The sequence below is a fragment of the Amblyraja radiata genome, chromosome 29 (assembly GCF_010909765.2).
Source record: "Amblyraja radiata isolate CabotCenter1 chromosome 29, sAmbRad1.1.pri, whole genome shotgun sequence".
NCBI classification, from domain to species: Eukaryota; Metazoa; Chordata; class Chondrichthyes; order Rajiformes; family Rajidae; genus Amblyraja; species Amblyraja radiata.
This window is the reverse complement of record NC_045984.1, coordinates 33,147,087-33,169,912: the sequence shown is the minus strand read 5'-3', so window position 1 is coordinate 33,169,912 and position 22,826 is coordinate 33,147,087. Positions and strand designations below refer to the sequence as shown.

The window sequence follows — 22,826 nt, the reverse complement described above, 5'->3', positions numbered from 1 at the left end:
AGGGCGAAATGAATTAAACAATCAGTGTAAATTCATGAAAACATAAAAAATTAATAAATACAATCATCCAAAAACCAAAAGTATTTATTGAGAAGGTGGGAAAGAGGAGTTGGAGATATGTTTCAATGTCATCAGTTTAGTTTAGCTTAGTGTTACAGCATGGAAACAGACCCTTCGGCCCACCGAGTCTGCACCAACCAATGATCCCCCAAAATTAGTTCTATCCTACACACACTAGGACAATGGCTAGAAGCCACTTCACCTACAAATCTGCACGTCTTTGGAGTGTGATTGGAAACCGGAGCACCCGGAGAAAACCCACGCGGTCACAGGGAGAACGTGCAAACTCCGTACAGACAGCACCCGTGGTCAGGATGGAAGGCGGGTCTCTGGCGCTGTGAGGCAGCAACTCTACCGCTGCACCACCGTGCCGCCCCACTGCTTTGAGCCTTGTTGCAGGAGAGGCTGTGGATCTCATGGGTTGTGCTTCTCGTGCACCAGTTGTCCACTGCTACACACCTACCTCCTGTCTATCATCTGGTAGCACTTCTTCAGCCAGCCCAGGCCGGGCATCCTCCTGCGAGGAGTGGCTCCGTTCAGGTACACGATCATGTAGTCTTCAGCAACCAGCAGCTCCAAGATGCTGATCACATACCTGAGACACAAGGAAACAAACACAGTCTCATGGCCACAGGCAGAGCAGTTCATCGCGCTCGAGTCAACAGTGTTTTATCATCATGTCCCTGATAGAACAATTACATTCCCACATGGATATTATGGGTTAACATGTTCACACCCAGACCAATGTGTAGGAAGGAACTGCAGATGCTGGTTTACACCGCAGATAGACACAAAATGCTGGAGTAATTCAGCGGGACAGGCAGCATCGCTGGATAGAAGGGATGGGTGACATTTCGGGTCGAGACGCTTCTTTAGACTACAGAAGGATTGCGACCCGAAACGTTACCCATTCCGTCACACCAGAGATGCTGCCTGTCCCACACTGTCACACACACACTGTCACACACACACACACACACACACGGTGACACACACACACTGTCACACACACACACTGTCACACCGTGACACACACACACACACTGTCACACACACACACACTGTGACACACCCACACTGTGACACACACACACAATCATGAGCACCCTTATATGTTCTTGCGTAGTCATTTTAATTTTCTGTTGTGAAAGAGAGATGTGCTGCTGGTGAGAAACAGACTTCTTCACGACTGTCTCTGCAAATCTCCTTCACCACCGTCATACCTCCAGTCCGGCCTTTTCCATTCTTGCCCTGAAACAATGGCTTCCCCATCTCTTTCATGCCTTGTCTCACCTCAGCTCCTTCATGAGGCTACGTGTTACTCCCTGAACTCTACTTCTGTTCAAAGGCTGACCAGCACCAGCTGACGTCCCTTGCAAGGCCCACACCACCGACATTCACCTTCTCGTCAGTATTCTGAATCTGCTTCAAAACTGTCACTATTATCCCACCCATTTCTTGTAGACCAGTACATACAGACCAGTGACTCTCCTCGCATGAAGAAGAAGAAGATCTTCTCTGCATGGAGCTATTCTGTACTGTCGGCCTCAGACCTTGGCCTTAGCAATGTTCAAATGATGCACGGGTGAACGAGTTATTGCTCCCTCTGTGTTGATGTCTGGAGCCTAAGCAGAAAGTGAACAGCTCCAGTCAGGCAGGGCAGTGCACACTTACAGGAAGAGGTTTTCCATGATGTAGGTATAGTCTGTACATCCACTGTCGGGCAGATAACACGCAGCAAATACGATAATCGCATTCAGTCCTTCACCATAATAGCCTACAAAACAATGGATTCATTGTCGTTAGTTCGTTAGAAGATAGACACAAAATGCTGGAGTAACTCAGCGGGACAGAAGAGCCCATCATAACTAAGGCCCTGCCATTACAGTCAGTGTTTGCTATTGAGCCCAAACACTGTGCCACAATTACAATGAGTTACGGCAGAGATAGATAGATTCTTGATCAGTACGGGTGTCAGAGGTTATGGGGAGAAGGCAGGAGAATGGGGTTAGGAGGGAGAGATAGATCAGCCATGATTGAATGGCAGAGTAGACTTGATGGGCCGAATGGCCTAATTTTACTCCTATTCCTTATTACCTTTTGAGTCAAGTAACTCAACTTAACACATTTGCAAACCTCTCTCTCTCTCTCTCTTGGGTACACAGAGAGAGGCTTGATAATTGCAAGTTCTGTTTTGGCACAACACATTTGAGATAACGGCCATTTATCTTCATCCCAGTTCAGTTTATTGTCACGTGTACCGAGGTACATTGAAAAGCTTTTTGTTGTGTGCTAACCAGTCAGCAGAAAGACAATCCATTTACTGTGGATAGACACATGATTAAGGAATAACATTTAGTGCATTCTTCTAATAGTTTAGTCTTCTTACAAGATCATGAATTGAATGAATTAAAACTCTTTGGGCTCTCCATCACTGTGGTTGACGCTTCCTACCTCCATGAGTCACCACTCTCATGTATGGTCTGATGATCTTCATGTCAATCCTGTGCTCCTGTTCTCCGATGATGATTGTCCTCCACAGTCTCCCATTGGTGGCTTCGCCGTCCTCTCCATCAAAAGAGCCCCCTTTTGCACTGGGAGAATTTTTAGCACTTGCAACTGGAGTATCATCTGGAAGACAAGCAGGAGACGTGTTGCGAATGTCCTCCATTCACCTACTTCAAGTATTACATCGTCACCTGAGCAAGAAACTAACTGCTGGAGGGACTCAACAGGTCAGGCAGCATCTATGCAGGGAAGTGGACATTTTGGGTCGGGGCCCTTCATTTTCTTCAAACTCTTCCAACCTTGCTGGTTTACGCAAAGAAAAAACAGCACAAGTGCTGGAGTAACTCAGCGGTTCAAGCTACATCTCTGAAGCACATGATAGGTGATGTTTAGGGTCGGGTCAGGTCGGGAACTGTTCTCCAGAGATGCTGCTCGACCCACTGAGTCACTCCAGCACATTGTGTCTTTTAGAGATAAATATTACTTGTTTATCTAATTGCACATTTCCTGAAAATGTCACGTATTTTCAAGTGCATTATTTGCATCACACTTTATATTCACAAGTTCCTAAATCATAGGAGACATTAGGCCCATTATTCAATGATGGCTGATCTATCTCTCCCTCTCAACCCCATTCTCCTGCCTTCTCCACAATAACCCCTGAGACCCGCACTAGTCAAGACCATATTAATCTCCACCATAAAAATATCCATCGACTTGGCCTCCACAGCCTTCTGTGGCAATGAGTTCCACAGATTCACCACCCTCTGACTAAAGAAATTCCTCCTCATCTCCTTCCTAAAGGTCCGTCCTTTTATTCTTGCACGTTACATCAAACATGTTTTTGTGGTGTGTTTTACTGCCACCCATGATGTTTTCAACAGTGTGACTCAGCTGTCCTGGCGTTGTGTTATATGCAGTGGTCACAATGTAAACCAAATCTATCATAAGGTTGCAATTCACTTGCATGAATATCTTAGGTTATTCCCTTAACTTCTCCTCGCTAGTAACAATTAGTATTTTGCCCAAATGTTTTATAGCACAAAATATTCCACTTGTCAGATTAACAGTTTGTAAGGAGGAGACACAAAGCTGAACTGTTTGTCGTGCTTCATGTGGAGACAAAAGGAAAGACTCAACACCCACCATTACACTGAAAATGATCATGCTAAACGCTTGCATCGTAGCTGAATGAATACTTGTCAGATACTCAGGAGACAGCCAAACCACCCCACAGCTGGCAAGCTTTATTCACATTACACAGGCATTATTTATACTTTATTAAATAGAGATCGCTTCACGAGTCTGACCTGACAGCAGGGAGCCTTATTAGTGATTAGCACTGACTGGAAAACCGAAGCGACCATCTTTTTATCTCTGTTTAAGAAGGAACTGCAGATGCTGGAAAATCGAAGTTAGACAAAAATGCTGGAGAAACTCAGTGGGTGCAGCAGCATCTATGATGGTTAGATGTTGCCTCACCTGCTGAGTTTCTCCAGCATTTTTGTCGACCTATCTTTTTATCTCTAAAACTCTGTTGTCAAGGTGGAAAGAGTGCAGAGAAGATTTACGAGGATGTTTCCAGGACTCGAGGACTTGGGCCAAAGGGAGAGGTTGAGCAGGCTGGGACTATATTCCTTGGAGCGCAGGAGAATGAGGGGTGATTTAATAGAGGTGTACAAAATCATGAGTGGAATAGATCGGGTGGACGCACAGAGTCTCTTGCCCAGAGTAAAGGAATCGAGAACCAGAGGACATACGTTTAAGGTGAGAGGGGAAAGATTTAACAAGAACCTGAGGGGTAACTTTTTCACACAAAGAGTAGTGAGTGTATGGAACGAGCGCCGGAGGAAGTAGTTGAGGCAGGTACTATCGTAATGTTTAAGAAACATTTAAACAGGTACATGGATCGGACAGGCTTCGACAAACATGGGCCAAATGCAGGTATGTGGGGCTTGTGTAGATGGGACATGTTGGTCGGTGTGGGCTGTTTCTACGCTGTATGACTCTATGATTCTATGATGATAACTCATGTACAGAACTCGACGAATATTACAGAATTAGTTCATATGCCCACTCCTGCTATTTGGGGGATAGGTACGGATCTAGTACGGAAAGATGGCCCACCACAGTGCAACCTGTATAGGCGTGATTAGTGGCGGCTTCTGGGTGAGATTATTAAGCGGGGGTCTTTTTACAGGTAGTAGTTTGCCCTTTACTTTTCACCATTCGTGGTCATGTCGTAACATCCCCAACACCCTTGAAAACTGTGGCCATACCTGCCTAATCTCAGAGACTGGAACAATGTCGGCAAAAACCTCTGCAAAACGGTTGCAAAATCCAACTAGGTGTTGGCTGACCTGTGTCCAGGTTTAATCTGAAGAAGAGTCCCAACTGAAAATCTCACCCATCCTTTCTCTCCAGAGATGCTGCCTGACCTGCTGAGTTACTCCGGCACTTTGTGTCTATCAAGGTCTCATCCACTGCTTTGATTGTATCTACTACCCCCATCCCCTCAGCTTGCAAAAAGTCTATCAATCTCACTTTAAAAATGATCATCCACAATTCAATAAGATCGTTGATTCCCCATCAGGATGCTCCAGAAAACCTGTAGAAAAGTAATACAGGTCGACACAAAAAGCTGGAGTAACTCAGCGGGACCAGCAGCATCTCTGGAGAGAAGGAATACATCTCAGATTGAAAGAACGTACCTTTAGAATGCGGAGATGCGGAGGAATGATTTAGTCAGAGGGCAGTGAATCTGCGGAATTCATTGCCATAGAAGGCTGTGGAGGCCAAGTCAATGGGTATGTTTCTAGTGGAGTTTGACAGGTTGTTGATTGGTAAGGGTGTCAAAGGCCATGAGAAAAAAGCGGGAGATAGGGTTGACAGAGAAAGGTAGATGAGCCATGTTAAATGGCAGAGTAGACTCGATGGGCCAAATGGCCAGATTCTGCTCCTATGACATGAATTTATATATTAAGGATATAAGACAATTTTGGTGAGACGCCTAAGAAATTGTCACATGTAAAAGACATGCTAATAGCATCAGAATTAAAGGACGTTCCTTTAGGAAGGAGGTGAGGAGGAATTTCTGTAGTCAGAGGGCGGTGAATCTGTGGAATTCTTTGCCACAGAAGGCTATGGAGGCTGTCAGTGGATATATTTAAGGCAGGGGTTATGGGGAGAATGCAGGAGAATGGGGAGAAGAGGGAAAGATAGATCAACCATGATTGAATGGCGGAGTAGACTTGATGGGCCGAATGGCCTAATTCCACTCCCAACACATGATCTTATGATCTTTTGTAGTGAGGGCATGCTCACTATTGCTATGGTTACACAGGCAACTCACATTTTATATAGGCGGGAAAAATAATTTGAAACCCAAAGAAATGCCTTAGAATTACCTTCCCATTCCAACTCATTACCATTTCCCAAATATTCCAGGGAATCTGTCTCATCCGGAGTCTCCAGATCATCGACATTGATGTCCAGGTCGTCAGGTGTATCTGACAAGATAGAGCCCTCACTCTGATCCAGGGAGATGTTGATTTCCGGGGCAACTAGGGTTTTGCGCTTTGGATGATTCCCGTTGATATTCAACGTGTTCGGGGGCACTGGCCAGGAAGAGAGGCAGAAACACAGTTAACAGTATCACTGAAAGCTTCTCACTGTACCTCAGTACACGTAGCAATAAATTAAACTCAACTAAACCAAACCTACACTAACATCCAAAATTAACCTCTACCATCACTATAACCCAAAATATACAGATGATACAAAGGTTAGTGGTTTTGTAGATGGTGAAGAAGGTCGTGAACGATTGCAGCAGGATCTGGATCGATTGGCCAGGTGGGCGGAGGAATGGTTCACGGAATTTAATACAGAGAATTTGAGGTGTTGCAATTTAGGACGTCGAACAAAGGCAGGACCTACACAGTGAATGGTCGACCTCTGGATAGTGTTGTCGAGCAGAGGGATCTAGGAGTGCATGGTTCCTTGAAGGTCGAGTCGCAGGTGGATAAGGTGGCCAAAAGGCACTTTGGCCTTCATCAGTCAGAGTATTCAGTATAGAAGGGGAGGTAATGTTGCAGTTTTTATAGGACGTTGGTGAGACCGCATTTAGAATATTGTGTTCAGTTCTGGGCACCATGTTATAGGAAAGATATTGTCAAGCATGAAAGGGTTCAGAAATGGTTTACGAGGATGTTGCCAGGACTAGAGGGTGTGAGCTATAGGGAGAGATTGAGTAGGCTGGGTCACTATTCCATGAAGCGTAGGAGGATGAGGGGAGACCTTATAGAGGCATTCCTCATGAGAGGAATAGATCAGGTCGATGCACAGTCTTTTACCCAGAGTAGGGGAATCGAGGACCAGAGGACATAGGTTCAAGGTGAAGGGGAAAAGTTTTAATAGGAATCCAAGGGGTAACTTTTGGTGGGTGTATGGAACAAGCTGCTAGATGAGGTAGTTGAGGCTGGGACTATCCCATCATTGAAGGAACAGTTGGACAGGTACATGGATAGGACAGGTTTGGAGGGTTATGGACCAAGTACAGGCAAGTGGGACTAGGGTAGCAGGGACATTGTTGGCTGGTGGAGGGAGCTGGGAACACAGAGCAGATACAATAGAGGCTCTTGGATAGGCACAGGGTAGTGCAGGGAATGGAGGGATATGGATCAGTGCAGGCAGATGGGATCAGTTCAGCTTGGAGGTATCATGTTCGGCACAAGCATCGTGGGTAGAAGGGCTCGTTCCTCTGCCATATTGTTTTGTGTTCTAATGGCTAAACGTTTTAGTTCTGCGCCTAATCAGTGTCCCGTGTGAATGCTAAATGGAGCAGAGCAGGGTAAGATTGACTCTGTATTGTAGCACACGACTGCCCACTAGGTGTTCCGTTTCCCCACCAACATGTCATGCTGAAGAGATCACATTTACTACACGGTGGAGCAGACTGACTCACGAGTTCTGTTTTCTAGAGCTGGTAAACGTCCAAGTACATCCATCATTTGTTCCTCTGGTATTGGTCTGTAGAACAAAATTACAATTATAGCATTTCATCACTTGCATTACACAGTGATTCATCAGTGATAGGAGCAGAATTAGGCCATTCGGCCCATCGAGTCTAGAGCTGCTGCCTCACAGCGCCAGAGACCCGGGTTTAATCCTGATCTTGGGAGTTGTCTGTGTGGAGTTTGCAAGTTCTCCCTGTGGATTTCCTTCAGATGCTCCAATTTCCTCCCACACCCACAAGATGTGTGTGTTTGTAGGTTAGTTGTCGTGTGTAATATTGTCGTTTGTGAGTAGGGAGTGGATGCAAATGTGGAATAATATAATAGTAGTGTGGATGTGTGATCGATGGTCAGCATGGACCCGGTGGGCCAAAGGGCCTGTTCACTGCTGTATCTCTAAACTAGATTAAGCAGGAATGGGCAGTGGCCTGAGAATTGTCTAATCTCTGACATTGGAACACTAGCCTTTGTTCAGGAACCAGTCATTGACCATGTCCCAAGTAGTTTCCCCAACACCCTTGAAAACTGAGGCCATACCTGCCTAATCTCAGACACTGGAACAATGTCAGCAAAAGCCTCTGCAAAACTGTTGCAAAATTCAACAAGGTGTTGGCTGACTTGTATCCAGGCTTCATCTGAAGAAGAGTCCCAACCCAAAATGTCAGCCATCCTTTCTCTCCAGAGATGCTGCCTGACCTGCTGAGTTACTCCGGCACTTTGTGTCTATCCTGGTATCATCCACTGCTTTGATTGTATCTACTACCCCCATCCCCTCAGCTCGCAAAAAGTCTATCAATCTCACTTTAAAAATGATCATCAACAATTCAATAAGATCCCATTTACGATACGATATGATAGAACGATACGATGCATGAAGCATGAAATTAAAGCCACGAGTGGAAAGGATTGGGGATGTGTAAAGATTGGGGGGGGGGGGGGGGTCAGTCTACCTCACGACAGAAGGGGAGGGGTTGTACAGTTTGATAGCAGCATGGTAGAAGGATCTCCTGTTGGGTTCTGTGCTGCAATTTGGTGGAACCTGTCTGTTAGTTAGTTAAGACTATATTATTATTGCACTATATTTGTTATTTATTGAACTTTCTCTTTTTTTTTCTCTTCCCCCATTATGTACTATGTTCACATATTCTGTTGTGCTGCAACAAGTAAGAATTTCATTGTCCCTTCTGAGACATATGACAATAAGACACCCATGACTCTTGCTGAAGCTGCTCCTCAGGTTGACCAGAGTGTCACCATATGGGCAGCAGGATGTCCACTGGCCAGTCATCTCACTGCAGCGTTGGGATTGTCTTATGCACAGCGATGTTATAGTGTTTGGTTGGTGAAGCATTTTGGAGAGTTGCCACATTGCTGCCTCAGCCTTGGTTTTTATTTTGCTTCCCATTAGTGAATGTGGACGTCAGCTAATTCCTGCAACACATTCTCAGGAGAATCTGACAATTATTGAGGTACTTTGTCAATCTCTTACTATTCAAATCCACTCAGTTTGAGTTTTAAGTTTGAGTTTAGTTTATTGTCACGTGTACCGAGGTACAGTGAAAAGCTTTTGTTGTGTGCTAACCAGTCAGCGGAAAGACTATACATGATTACAATCGAGCCGTCCACAGTGTACAGATACAGGATAAAGGGAATAACGTGAATAACATTTAGTGCAAGATAAAGTCTGATCAAAGATAGTTCAAGGGTCTCCAATGACGTGGATAGTAGCTCAGGACTGCTCTCTAGCTGGTGGTAGGATGGATCAGTTGCCTGATAACAGCTGGGAAGAAACTGTCCCTGAATGGCATTTCTCTTGTGAGCATCCTACAAGTTAATGCCAACTTATATATTCCTTAATACTCTTGTCCATTTTTTTCTGTTGAATATCCTGATACCTGCTGACTATTACCTTGCCAAATGGCCACGTTTGTTTGTGAACTTAGTTGACTTTAGTTTAGTTTAGAGACACAGCACGGAAACAGGCCCTTCGGTCCATGGAGTCCATGCCAACCAGCGATCCCTGTGCACTAGGACTATCCTACACACACTAGGGACAAATAACACTTTTTTTTAAAGTGCTGTTTTTTTCCCTTTTTCCTTCCGCCCTCAATATTTAATATGTAAAATAATATGTGATTCTGTTCCATTCTGTTTGTAGTTTGTTTGGTTGTTTGTTTGTTTGTCTTTTTGCACAAAGTCTGCGAGCATCGCCACTTTTCATTTCACTGCACATCTCGTATGTGTATGTGACGAATAAACTTGACTTGACAATCTTTACCGAAGCTAATGAACCTATATACCTGCACGTGGAGAAAGATAGAGCTCTTAGGCCTAAAGGAACCAAGGGATATGGGGAAAAAGCAGGAACAGGGTACAGATTTTAGATGATCAGCAATGATCATATTGAATGGCGGTGCTGGCTCGAAGGGCCGAATGGCCTACTCCTGCACCTATTGTTCTATGTGGGGGAAAACTGGAGCACCCAGAGAAAACCCACGTGGTCACAGAGAGAACGTACAAACTCCGTACAGACAGCACCCGTAGTCAGGATGGAACCCGGGTCACTAGTGCTGTGAGGCAGCAACTCTAGCGCTGAGGCCATTGTGCCACCATTAGGTAATGAATGAAATGCTATTCCACAATGTTGTGCATCACATAACCAGGTTATTACTGAGGCAGAGAGTATTTGTAGCTGTGTGAACAAAGGAATCATCGTGGACAAGCTATGCGTTTATGTATTCCATGCACAGTTTAATGAAAGACCATAAAGAAAATGAATAAAGGCAAGAATTCATGCTATTTTTTCTATTTCTGACACCAAGACTACAGACTGGGGAGCTGCAGGCCTGGTGCTCAGCTTCATGCTGGGTTGTCCATCCATTCACTCAGAGAGAGAGACAATGCTACATGTCTAAGGTGCCAGAATGAATCTGCAAATGTTTTTTGGACTGCACACCAGCTGTCAGTTTACATTGAACGGCACGATATGTTGGAGAACTAACTCTCTCAATGACCCTGGGACCGTGGAGCTTGATGCAAATATTTGCAATGGTGCCGGGTAGCAAGAATCACAGCAGCGTGCGTGCACCAGCGTACACCAGCTATAAACACTGCAGGATAACCGGATTCAAAATGGAAGCCCACTGATAAAGAGCCAGATAGCGCTGCATTTGGCTACACTGATCCAATAATTACACACTGCCACATAATCAAATATTCATAACGCCGCAAGCATCAGTGGAATTAAAACCGTATAAGCCCAGGAATCAAGCCAGAAGGACGCAAATACATCTTATATTGTTCACATATTAACATATTCCTTTATTTCCACTGAACTATTCAGATCGCAAGGGTATCTTACCTCGTTGGCAAGGTTTTTTTTTGCCATCAGGAGACAAGTAAAAACACTGTGCAGAAATGTGCCTTTCTTTGCAGAGACATGTCTGGAGAAGCAGTGGGGTTGACAGCCCTGCCACTGCGTTTCCGATGTTGGTCACACCAAGGGGATATTTTGCCTTGTAAGGAAATATTACATTAGCAAAGCCTCACCCCCAATGTGAAGGGAATGGCAGACGCTAGGCAGTGCCAATGTGTGGGGTGCACACTGAGCATGTCCAACGTCACCACAGGGATCGACATGTCTTTACGCTGAGAGGAACAAAGGATTAATCCTGGACAAAAAAAGCAGATTTCTATCTGTCAGCTGTATTTCACAGTGTCTTCCATTCACCACACAGAATTATTCTGTGACAACTGCGTTTAAATCAATTATATTTTGAATGATACAGGAAGCAAAAATTAAAAGTGCCTTTGATTCTGGTTGAAATATTTTATTACTGTAATTTCAGCTAATGGAAGGTTTTCTTCAGCTGTCGAAAAGATGCTAAATTCTTGCTGCTGTCTATTGTCATTTTCTGATACCAGTGTGAATACCAGTGTGAACATTCTTCATTTGTAAGTGTAGAGGCTATAATATGAAGCTGAACGGCCCTGAATAGAATCAGCTTCAGAGAGCAAGGTATGAAATTCAAGTGTCATTTATAATGTTAGACAATAGACAACAGGTGCAGGAGTAGGCCATTCGGCCCTTTGAGCCAGCACCGCCATTCAATGTGATCATGGCTGATCATCCACAATCAGTACCCCGTTCCTGCCTTATCCCCATATCTCCTGACTCCACTATCTTTAAGAGCTCTATCTAACTCGCTCTTGAAAGCATCCAGAGAACCGGCCTTTCACCGCCCTCTGAGGCAGAGAATTCTACACACTCATAACTCTCTGTGTGAAAAAGTTTTGCCTCATCTCCGTTCTAAAGGGCTTACCCCTTATTTTACAACTGTGGCCCTGGTTCTGGACTCCCCAACATCGGGAACATGTTTCCTGCCTCTCGCGTGTCCAAACCCTTAATAATCTTACATTTCAATAAGATTGCCTCTCATCCTTCTAAATTCCAGAGTATACAAGCCCAGCCGCTCCATTCTATCAACATATTGACTTTTTATATTCTCTTGTTTAGCATGCATTCACCTTCCATCCATGCTATGTTATCCAGCTTAATGCCAGTAGCAGCACTGCTGAACAATGTTGACAATCCAATCAGTAAGTTAAAATCCTCTCTGATACTGTGCCACATAAAGGAAAGGCTCAACATTATGTGGGGTGCAGGCCAAATCAATTAGATGAAATATAAATTAATAAGTAGTCTATTTGGAACTGGAGCGGGAACTGCATCTGTAACAAATTGCATCTTTAATGTCACCATGTCAGTGTAATGCTGACCAGCTCTGCTGTGATCTCTGGCTCCCATCATTAACTCAATGAGGCTGATGTTTCCACTTCAGTCGCACAGACAGAACAACCATCTGTCGATCTCTGTGACTGAGGCAAATGACCTCAATAGCAAAGAATGATCTAGCTTTGTGGAAAGGGTACACATCTCCTTTGAGGAAGTGTTTGCTATGACATGGCAAAGAGATATTCAGTGTAACAATCCAAGGATATCCAAGATAGACAAAAATGCTGGAGAAACTCAGCGGGTGAGGCAGCATCTATGGAGCGAAGGAATAGGCGACGTTTCGGGTCGAGACCCAGAAGGGTCTCGACCCGAAACGTCACCTATTCCTTCGCTCCATAGATGCTGCTTCACCCTTAAGGGTCTCAACCCGAAACGTCACCTATTTCCTTCGCTCCATAGATGCTGCTGCACCCGCTGAGTTTCTCCAACATTTTTGTCTACCTTCGATTTTCCAGCATCTGCAGTTCCTTCTTAAACATGGATATTTCAGAAGCATTTAGATGGGTGCATGGGCAGAATAGGTTTAGAGGGAAAGGAGGTTTATAGGTCTGAAGAAAGGTTCCCCCCAAAACATCACCCATTCCTTCTCTCCAGAGATGCTGCCTGGCCCGCTGAGTTACTCCAGCATCTTGTGTCAGGTTTAGAGGGATATGGGCCAAACACAGACAGGTGGGACAAGTGTAGATGGGGCATGTTGGACGGTGTGGGCAAGTTGGACCAAAGGGCCTGTTTCCACGCTGTATCACTCTATGTCTGAAAATATCAATACTTGAAATGTCATTTGTCCATTCCCTCCACAGATGCTGCCTGACCCACTATGTTTTTTGCTCAACATTTGCTAGATGTTTGGTTATTTCTATGTTTACATTTTTTTGTTCTTTTCTCACCCTGCTGGCATCTCACCTCTGGGAAATCTAAGAACATACACTGAATGTTGACTTTCCAAAGGTTCTCTGGATTCCCACTCACAAGTGCTATCTCTGATTCCAATATATGCGGCAGAAAATAAATTCAACCACTTGCATTAAGTTATTGAAGGGCATTGGATTGTCTTCACAGTTCCCGAAAACTCACATTAACTTGCCAGTGGACTTTTCTAAGTTAAGTGCAATATCTGAGCTCTTCTCAGAAATCTTGCAGATAATTATAGAGCCCTACAGCATAAAAACAGGCCCTTCAGCCCACCTTATCGATGCCGACCCAGTTGGCATATTGGGCTAGTCGTTTTTGCTTGAATTTGGGCCACAGCCAAATTATATCTATCTATCTATATATATCTATATATATCTATATCTATATATATCTATATATATCTATATCTATCTATATCTATCTATATCTATCTCTCTATCTCTCTATCTCTCTATCTCTCTATCTCTCTATCTCTCTATCTCTATCTCTATCTCTATCTCTATCTCTATCTATATCTATTAGGCCGGTTCTCTGGATACTTTCAAGAGAGAGTTTGATAGGGCTCTTAAAGATAGCGGAGTCAGGGCATATGGTGAGAAGGCAGGAACGGGGTACTGATTGGGGATGATCAGCCATGATCACATTGAATGGCGGTTCTGGCTCGAAGGGCCGAATGGCCTACTCCTGCACCTATTGTCTATTGTCAAATAGTTCACTAATCGCCACTTGGGAAGAAAATGTGCCACCCTTATCCAGTCTGTCCTATGCGTGACACCAAACCTCGATCAATGTGGTTGACTCCGAAATGGCCAAACGAGAACTGAGCTCTAACAAAGCCACGGTAAAAACAAATATAAGGATAAAACGCAACAAAGCATGGTTTATTAGAAATACATTGCGCAGAATATGCACTTTGTAATCTGACAGTTTTGGTTACAAATTTCTGCCAGCATTTACTACGCTAGATTGTTATGATAAATTTGGAGATGATGGTCCAGCTGCAGATTCCTGCCACTAGGTGGCTCCATGGAGCCAAGTTATGAAACCTCCCCAAGCGAGTGGTGCAGGGAGAGGTGGGATCTGAGCCCAGGGGTCCAATCTCATTGCTACTTCTCCACGTCCAGTTGCAACTGGTTGCAAAGATTGTAACTTATCCAAGGTTTGACATGGAAAGCAGCTCAAGATTCAGGCAGCATCTATGGAGAGAAGGAATGGGTGACATTTCGGGTCGAGACCCTTCTTCAGACTAGAAGGGTCTCGACCCGAAACATCGTCCTTTCCTTCTCTCCAGAGATGCTGCCTGTCCCACTGAGTTGCACCAGCATTTTGTGTCTGTCATCCTTTGGATATAGTTGTCTAGGACAGAAGGCGGCTATTTGGCCCATCATGTCAATGCTAGCTATTTCATCAAAGCCTAGTAAGGTGGTGTGAGAACAACAACCTCATACTTAACATCTCAAAAACTAAGGAACTGGTTGTTGATTTCAGAAAGAAGGCCACCCCCCTCCTCCCTCTTCATCAATGGAGAGGTGGTTGAGAGGGTCACCTCCTTTAAGTTCCTCGGGACCACCATACATCAATCCCTATCATGGGAGCTCAACACCAGTCTCATAATCAGTAAGTGCCACCAGCGACTCTACTTCCTGCGGAAGCTCAAAATATTCAGGGTCAGTCGACCAGCCATGACCCACTTCTATAGGTCTACCATAGAAAGCATACTCACATTCTCCATGCTTGTCTGGTATGGTCACACAACCTCGCAGGATAAGATTCGGCTGGAGAGAATAGTGAGCCGAGCTTCTAAGATCATCGGTTGCAGCAGACTTCCCTCAGTGACATCACTTTACTCAACAAGACTCACCAGAAAGGCCAAAAAAATCATAGCAGACCACTTTCACCCGGCACATTACCTCTTTAATCTCCTCCCATCAGGAAGGAGATATAGAAGCATTAAAAGTAAAACATCTCGCTTCAGAGACAGCACCTACCTCCAAGCCATCAGATATTTTAATTTGCACTAATCACTTTGCACTTTCTATTGCACTTGCACTTACGCTTAACATGAGATGCTGCTGGGTACTGTCCTTCCTGTATATATTGTCCTTCGTACGGTATTGTCTGTATTATTTATTGTGGTGTATGTGGTGGTTGTATTGTACTGTATTGTATCTGTCTGAGAGCGAACCAAGACACATTCCTATCAACTTGTTGACATGGCAATAAACTTCTTGAATCTTGAATCTTGAAAAGCCCCTAATTCCCCCCCCCCCCCCCATTTCAAATATAGTTCTATATAACTAATTAATTCTTAGAAATTACATTTGTATCTTTTTCCAGCGATCGTTCACACAGTGATTTCTTCTCAGCTTAAATAATAAAATAATTCTCCTAATCTTTCATTTTTAATCACATTGCACTAATTGGTGATTAACAACTCTCCTGCCAGTGGTTTCTCCTTATATGTATCATCAAACCATTCCATACATTGAAATGTGTAGGAAGTGACTTCAGATGCTGGTTTAAACCGAAGATAGACACAAAAAGCTGGAGTAACTCAGCAGGACAGGCAGCATCTCTGGAGAGAAGGAATGGGTGACGTTTCGGGTCCAGACCTTCTTAAGACTGATTCTGATTCCTTCTCTCCAGAGATGCTGCCTGTCCCGCTGAGTTACTCCAGCTTTTTGTGTCTACCATAAATTGAAATGTTCTTCTAGCCTTTCCATAAAGATACAATACTCTGGCGAAACACTTACAGATGGCATATAAAGGTTTACATTCAATTCAAAGTTTATACTATGAAGGGTTTCGGCCCGAAACGTCGCCTATTTCCATCGCTCCATAGATGCTGCTGCACCCGCTGAGTTTCTCCAGCATTTTTGTGTACCTTCCAAAGTTTATACTACTTGTTTTTCAAGTTCAAGTTCAGGTTCACAATTATTGCCACGTGCACATGTGGACCTTAATTGGTGCGTGTGGCTATAAACATTCTTTCATGTTCCATCATACCATCTATAAAGCTCCGGGCCCCTCAACGGGTTTCTGAACCTGTTAATGTCTTGTTTATTCCAACAGTTCCGTTTGTGGCTATCATAACTGGAGGAGCGTGGGCTAGAGTAAAAACCTGCAGATGCTGAAAATCTGAAACAAAATCTTAGAACGCTAGAAGCAACTGGCAGATCCAGCAACATCTGTCAGGTCAGAGACTCATTGTCACTGATTGTATGCAGTTATTTGGCTGCAAGTGAAGGAACAATGGGAATGCAGGTATTAATATTTATCATGAACTGATTCAAAAAGAGTGGGCTGTATTATATGATCCATGGCTACAAAAATCTCCTTTAAGTTAGTAATTATTTTTACTCAAATATTTTCTCTCCTGAAGACATGAATGTACGGTGGGCCCAACATTGCCCAAGCTGGATACCAGTTTGATGCATCACATACAGTAGACTATTGAACTGCCTAAACATTACAATGTTTCACAATAATACCTTCGCCAACATTCACCCACAGAGCACATTTCCCACCAGGGATCCAAGTTATCAGGATGAGAAATCCAATGGTTCCCATTTCCTACTTGAACCCTCCCCCACTCAAGATTGTCATTCCTTCCAGAAGCAAATGTAGTTGTGTTTAGAGGTACAGCATGGGAACAGGCCCTTCAGCCCGCGCTGACCACCAATCACCCGTTCACACTAGTTCAATGTCATCCCACTTTCCCATCCACTCCCTACACACTAGGGGGCAATATACAGAGGGACAATTAACCTACAAACCCACGTCTTTAAGATGTGGGAGGAAACTGGGGCAAACCCACGCAGTTACAGGGAGAACATGCAAACACCATACAGACAGCACCCTACAAATAGTCCCTAGAGTGTGTAGGACAGTGTAAGTGTGCAGTGATCACAGGTCAGCGTGAGTTCAGTGGGCTGAAGGGCCGGTTTCCGTGCTGTATCTCTAGACTATATTAAAAGTATTGAGGCAGGCAGTGAAGGAGTTAAGAGCATAAATATTGACAGCACGGCTTGGTCTCTGAGGGCTTGCAGCTTCAGCAGCAGTGATGCCACTGGCTGTCAGCATGCATATTAAGGTGCAAACATGTGGACAGCTAGCTAACCTGGGAAAATCGTCATCTTGCCACTCCTCTTTCAGCTCAACGTTGTCCATGCGAAGTGCCGCCTCGCTGGTCCCCATCACGATCCCAAAGATGGAGGGCAAACAACATCCAGCAGCTAGGCGGATGAAAGAGACAACATTTATTACAAATCAACCTGCAGCATAAAATGATAAAGGGGGAGGAGCCATTTGGGCAGCAATGAAATAACAAAGTTAAAAGGATACTTACATTCTTCGTGTTATCCTTTGTGGCTCCTTATTTTTCTAATAAGAAATGGTCCTTTTGTCCATTCCCAGTCTATTCCTCCCTCCGTTTGTTACACAATCTAAATTGTCAATTGCAAGAAGGGCAGCTCACGCAGCTGGCTCTAAGCTCCACACTTCATCGACAACCTCCCTTGGCCCGCTCTGTTTCCCAGCAACATTGTGAGTGCAGATGCCAATCACAAGCTTGTGTTTTTCTCCCTGCCAGCAGCCTGCCGTTGGGTCTGTCTGTGCTGCGTAGAGAGGTGGTGATCAGATTGGCAGTCACATCAGCAGCAGCAGCAACCTCATCTCCCCATTGGTGGTACGCTGTGATGAAATCTGTGCACACCATCCAATCGGCAAAAGTCATCAGAATATATTATTCAATCTTGATTTCCATATCACACCTTTCTTTATCTTCACAAGGTCTGATCCTGTTTGAATCACTTTTTCCCCCCGACCCCTCCTTTTGTTCTACTCCACCTGCCTTCACCAACGTGTAAACAATATTCTTCACCGAACAGAAAGAAAATGGCACGGGGAGAGGGTGAAGATCTTTTGTGATGTAGACGCAATATATATCCCGCAGCTGCAGAGAATGTGTAGATCATGGCCCAGGGCTCGTAGAGAATCAATAAGATGATTGCACCGGGCTTTTTCAGATGCAAATATAAAGTGCTGCTCTAATTATGCTCACAAAATTCTACATTTTTCATTATCCCTCCCTTCAAGATACTCACCCAACAATTAAGCTCATAATATCTTTCCTTTAGCTTTTTTTGCAACTTGAAGCCATTTCATAAATAACCCAACACCTGTGAAACTGTAGCAACTGCCAAAAGATATCAATCAGCAAGGATATGATCAAGGATTTGTCTGAAGAAGGATCTCGACCTCAAGCCTTAACAACCACTTTCTGTTATTTGCACCTTACCAGTTTATTTATTCATGTGTGTATATATTTATATCATGGTATATGGACACATTTATCTGTTTTGTAGTAAATGCCTACTATTTTCTGTGTGCTTAAGCAAAGCAAGAATTTCATTGTCCTATACAGAGACACATGACAATAAACTTACTTGAACTTGAACTTGACCCGAAACGTCGCCTATTTCCTTCGCTCCATAGATGCTGCCTCACCCGCTGAGTTTCTCCAGCATTTTTGTCTACCTTCGATTTTCCAGCATCTGCAGTTCCTTCTTAAACAAAGCTCATAATCACTGAGTTTAGAGTTCCTAATGCCCACACACTTGTTTGTAGGATGGATTGAGCTGGCGTTTTGTTCAGGAGATGTGTGGGTGCAGTAAACATCCATTAAATTATCCAAGGTGTGAGGGGACATGCAGGTGTGAGGGGACATGCAGGTGTGGGGGACATGCAGGTGTGGGGGACATGCAGGTGTGAGGGGACATGCAGGTGTGGGGGACATGCAGGTGTGGGGGACATGCAGGTGTGGGGGACATGCAGGTGTGAGGGACATGCAGGTGTGGGGGGACATGCAGGTGTGGGGGACATGCAGGTGTGAGGGGACATGCAGGTGTGAGGGGACATGCAGGTGTGGGGGACATGCAGGTGTGGGGGACATGCAGGTGTGGGGGACATGCAGGTGTGGGGACATGCAGGTGTGAGGGGACATGCAGGTGTGAGGGACATGCAGGTGTGGGGACATGCAGGTGTGGGGGACATGCAGGTGTGGGGACATGCAGGTGTGGGGGACATGCAGGTGTGGGGGACATGCAGGTGTGGGGGACATGCAGGTGTGAGGGACATGCAGGTGTGGGGGACATGCAGGTGTGGGGACATGCAGGTGTGGGGGACATGCAGGTGTGAGGACATGCAGGTGTGGGGGACATGCAGGTGTGGGGGACATGCAGGTGTGGGGGACATGCAGGTGTGGGGACATGCAGGTGTGGGGGACATGCAGGTGTGAGGACATGCAGGTGTGGGGGACATGCAGGTGTGGGGACATGCAGGTGTGAGGACATGCAGGTGTGGGGGACATGCAGGTGTGGGGGACTTGCAGGTGTGGGGGACATGCAGGTGTGAGGGGACATGCAGGTGTGAGGGGAACACCTTAAGCTGTGATGCTGGGAGAAACAGGGTGAAAGTGAAATGGTGAAAATAGACACAAAGTGCTGGAGTAACTCAGCGGGTCAGGCAGCATCTCTGGAGAAAAGGATGGGTGACATATCGGGTCGGGATCCTTCTTCAGACTGTAAGTGGGCGGTGGGGGTTAAAAGTTGGTGGTGAGAAACTCCACAGTTAAGGAATGGTGTTTAGATTCAACTGAAGCTCTTGAATATTAGTCATCTCAATGATCATCCTGTCTTCAAAGTGATGTATTTTAGACTGCACTTTCTGTTGGAAAATTATAACTGCCGATATGCTGGAGTAACTCAGTGGGACTGCATCTCTGGAGAGGAGGAATTGGTGATGATTTGGGTCGAGATCCTTATTTAGACTGAGAGTCGGGGGGAAGGGAAAGGAGAGATATAGACGGTGATGTAGAGAGATATAGAACAAATGAATGAAAGATGTGCAAAAAAGTAATGATGATAAAGGGAACAGGCCATTGTTAGCTGTTTGCTAGGTGAGGACGAAATGCTGGTGCGACTTGGGTGGGGAAGGATGGAGAGAGAGGAAATGCAGGAGTTACTAGTTAGAGAAATCAATATTCATACCACTGGGATGTAAGCTGCCCACGTGAAATATGACTGGCTGTCGTCTGGCATCTAAGTGTCTCACACTTCATCCGTGCATCCAGTTTAAGATTTTTCACAGCATATTCAATTACAAGAGCACGGCATGATTCATGTGTCTGAAGAAGAGACCCGACCTGAAAAGTCACCTATCCATGTTCACCAGAGACGCTGCCTGACCCGCTGAGTTACTCCAGCACTCTGTGAAACGTCACCTATCCATGTTCTCCACAGATGCTGCCTGACCCGCTGAGTTACTCCAGCACTCTGTGAAACGTCACCTATCCATGTTCTCCACAGATGCTGCCTGACCCGCTGAGTTACTCCAGCACTCTGTGAAACGTCACCTATCCATGTTCTCCACAGATGCTGCCTGACCCACTGAGTTATGGTGCAGCAGCATCTATGGAGCTAAGGAAATAGGCAACGTTTCGGGCCGAAACCCTTCTGGAAATAGGCAACGTTTCGGGCCGAAACCCTTCTGGAAATAGGCAACGTTTCGGGCCGAAATCCTTCTGGAAATAGGCAACGTTGCCTATTTCCTTAGCTCCATAGATGCTGCCTGACCCGCTGAGTTACTCCAGCACTCTGTGAAACGTCACCTATCCATGTTCTCCACAGATGCTGCCTGACCCACTGAGTTACTCCAGCACTCTGTGCGTCTATCTTTGTTTCTGTACTTGTCTAATATCTGCATTCCTCTCAAGAGTCATCAGGAGTGATCAAAGACATGAACAATTGGGCAGATCTAAAGCTATGAGTTTATGAGGCAATAATATTTGGGCATCTAAAACTATGAAAAATCAGGATGAATTTGTTTGAGGCAGACCGACAAAATTATCTAAATATCTATTACGGGAAAGCATGAATATATTAAAACAGATTTACAACAGCAAGCAAGAAAAACAACTTGCTATTGAGAGTTGTGAGGCTGTGGATTTCACCTCCAGGGTTAGGTGATGAAAAAACAATGTTTAACATCCAAGATTGCAAAGGTGCACGAGGGAAAGGGTGACAAGGTACAGTAAAAGTGATGAGGACCATTGGGTCAGGTCAACAATTAGTTCTAAAGATACTCAAAAAGCTGAAAGGGTGACGTTTCGGGTCAGTTTGAAGGGTCTCGACCCAAAACATCACCCATTCCTTCTCTCCAGAGATGCTGCCTGTCCTGCTAAGTTACTCCAGCTTTTTGTGTCTATCTTCGGTTTAAACCAGCATCTGCAGTTCCTTCCTCAACATTTAGTTGTGTTACAGGTTGGTTGGGCTTGTATTTTCGGGGGCAGGAATGCTGAATGATAGTTTTTTTTTTGTTTCTGTCACTAGATGAGAGGGTACCAAGATGAAACGTGATGTGAATGGACTGATTTGTAAACGGGATATTGTTTAAAATGTCTCCATTTATGGGGGCTCGGAGGAAGTGGGGAAATAGTGGTGTGAGACACACAAACACCCTTTTCTTTGACCATTGCAGTCAGTCAGTATTCTCTGATTATTGTGCATCCTCCAGATGTTGTATTTTGGAACTATGAATATTCATTTGAGAGGAGAGCACAGTGAGGTTTTTGTTCCACTTTCACAGTTCCAGGGCAAACGTTTAATTGCAGTGTGTGTGTGTGTGCAGCTAATGTGTAGCAATCACTTCAGGATTTGGCAAGCGTGCCCACATCATGAAAATGGCACAGGACCAGCACAAAATATATGGAAGGAATTGAGGATTGGCAGTGTGCTCATACACGTGTCTGACAAATGCTGCTACTCACTCACAGATGTAACATACAGGTAAATTGTACGTTTCTCATTTCCTTCTCCTGATGAAACTTGACTTAAAACATTTTCCAAAGTAACAGTGTGTGAGATATCTGTTGTCCAATCTAAGATTCACATGTGTACCTCCGACGATGATTATTGTAGGTAGACAAAGCTAAGCACCCTGTTTTATTGCATTAAAGCTCTTCCCCAATTTGGTTCCGTTTATTGTCAGGTGTACCGAGGCACAGTGAGCTTACAAATGCCAATTCATGTACGACCTCCGCACATGAACAAGCGTTTGGGAGACCGGCAGGATGGTTTTGCAGGCATCTTCTGCCGTGTGGCAATATCATTGCCTCTTGCAGTGAAGTCTGAACAGTTGAGTTAAATGGCCTGGATGAAACTACACATTGCCCTTGGTTGGTCTGTTTTTATTTAAATATATTCCCAGGCCACCATATTTCCGACGTGCACACTGTTCAGGAACGGAGCTGTAAATTAGTGTGTCGATACTATATATATGTCACCACACAGATTATGCCTGTTGCACATTCCTTATGTCACTCATACTATTGGTCTGCCCACAGACTTATTAGTGAGCTCTCTCTCTCTAGTAGACTAGCTGAATGCATGTTGGAGGTGAAATAACGTTGTGTTTCCTCCACAGAGTTGCGAATAAAAGACTATGGATTCTAATCACTATGTGTGAGTCTGATCATTTCC

General features: G+C 44.7%; 1 protein-coding gene across 3 annotated transcripts in view; it reads right to left on the bottom strand.

The window, feature by feature from the left end:
* atcay (ATCAY kinesin light chain interacting caytaxin) overlaps positions 1 to 17,941 on the bottom strand; it is a 32,302-nt gene extending 14,361 nt beyond the window's left edge. The window contains exons 1-7 of one of the 3 annotated variants that reach the window (XM_033047248.1): positions 17,636 to 17,941; positions 17,408 to 17,522; positions 7,532 to 7,596; positions 5,997 to 6,185; positions 2,515 to 2,691; positions 1,735 to 1,837; positions 524 to 655 (exon numbers count right to left, since the gene is read on the bottom strand). In XM_033047248.1, the coding sequence (XP_032903139.1) occupies positions 524 to 655; positions 1,735 to 1,837; positions 2,515 to 2,691; positions 5,997 to 6,185; positions 7,532 to 7,596; positions 17,408 to 17,484 (743 nt within the window). In that variant the 5' untranslated portion in view covers positions 17,485 to 17,522; positions 17,636 to 17,941. Of the gene's footprint in view, positions 1 to 523; positions 656 to 1,734; positions 1,838 to 2,514; positions 2,692 to 5,975; positions 6,186 to 7,531; positions 7,597 to 10,941; positions 11,132 to 17,407; positions 17,523 to 17,635 lie in introns of those variants that run through there. The other 2 variants (XM_033047247.1, XM_033047249.1) reach the window with 2 other exon arrangements.
* Positions 17,942 to 22,826: the final 4,885 nt, after the last annotated feature.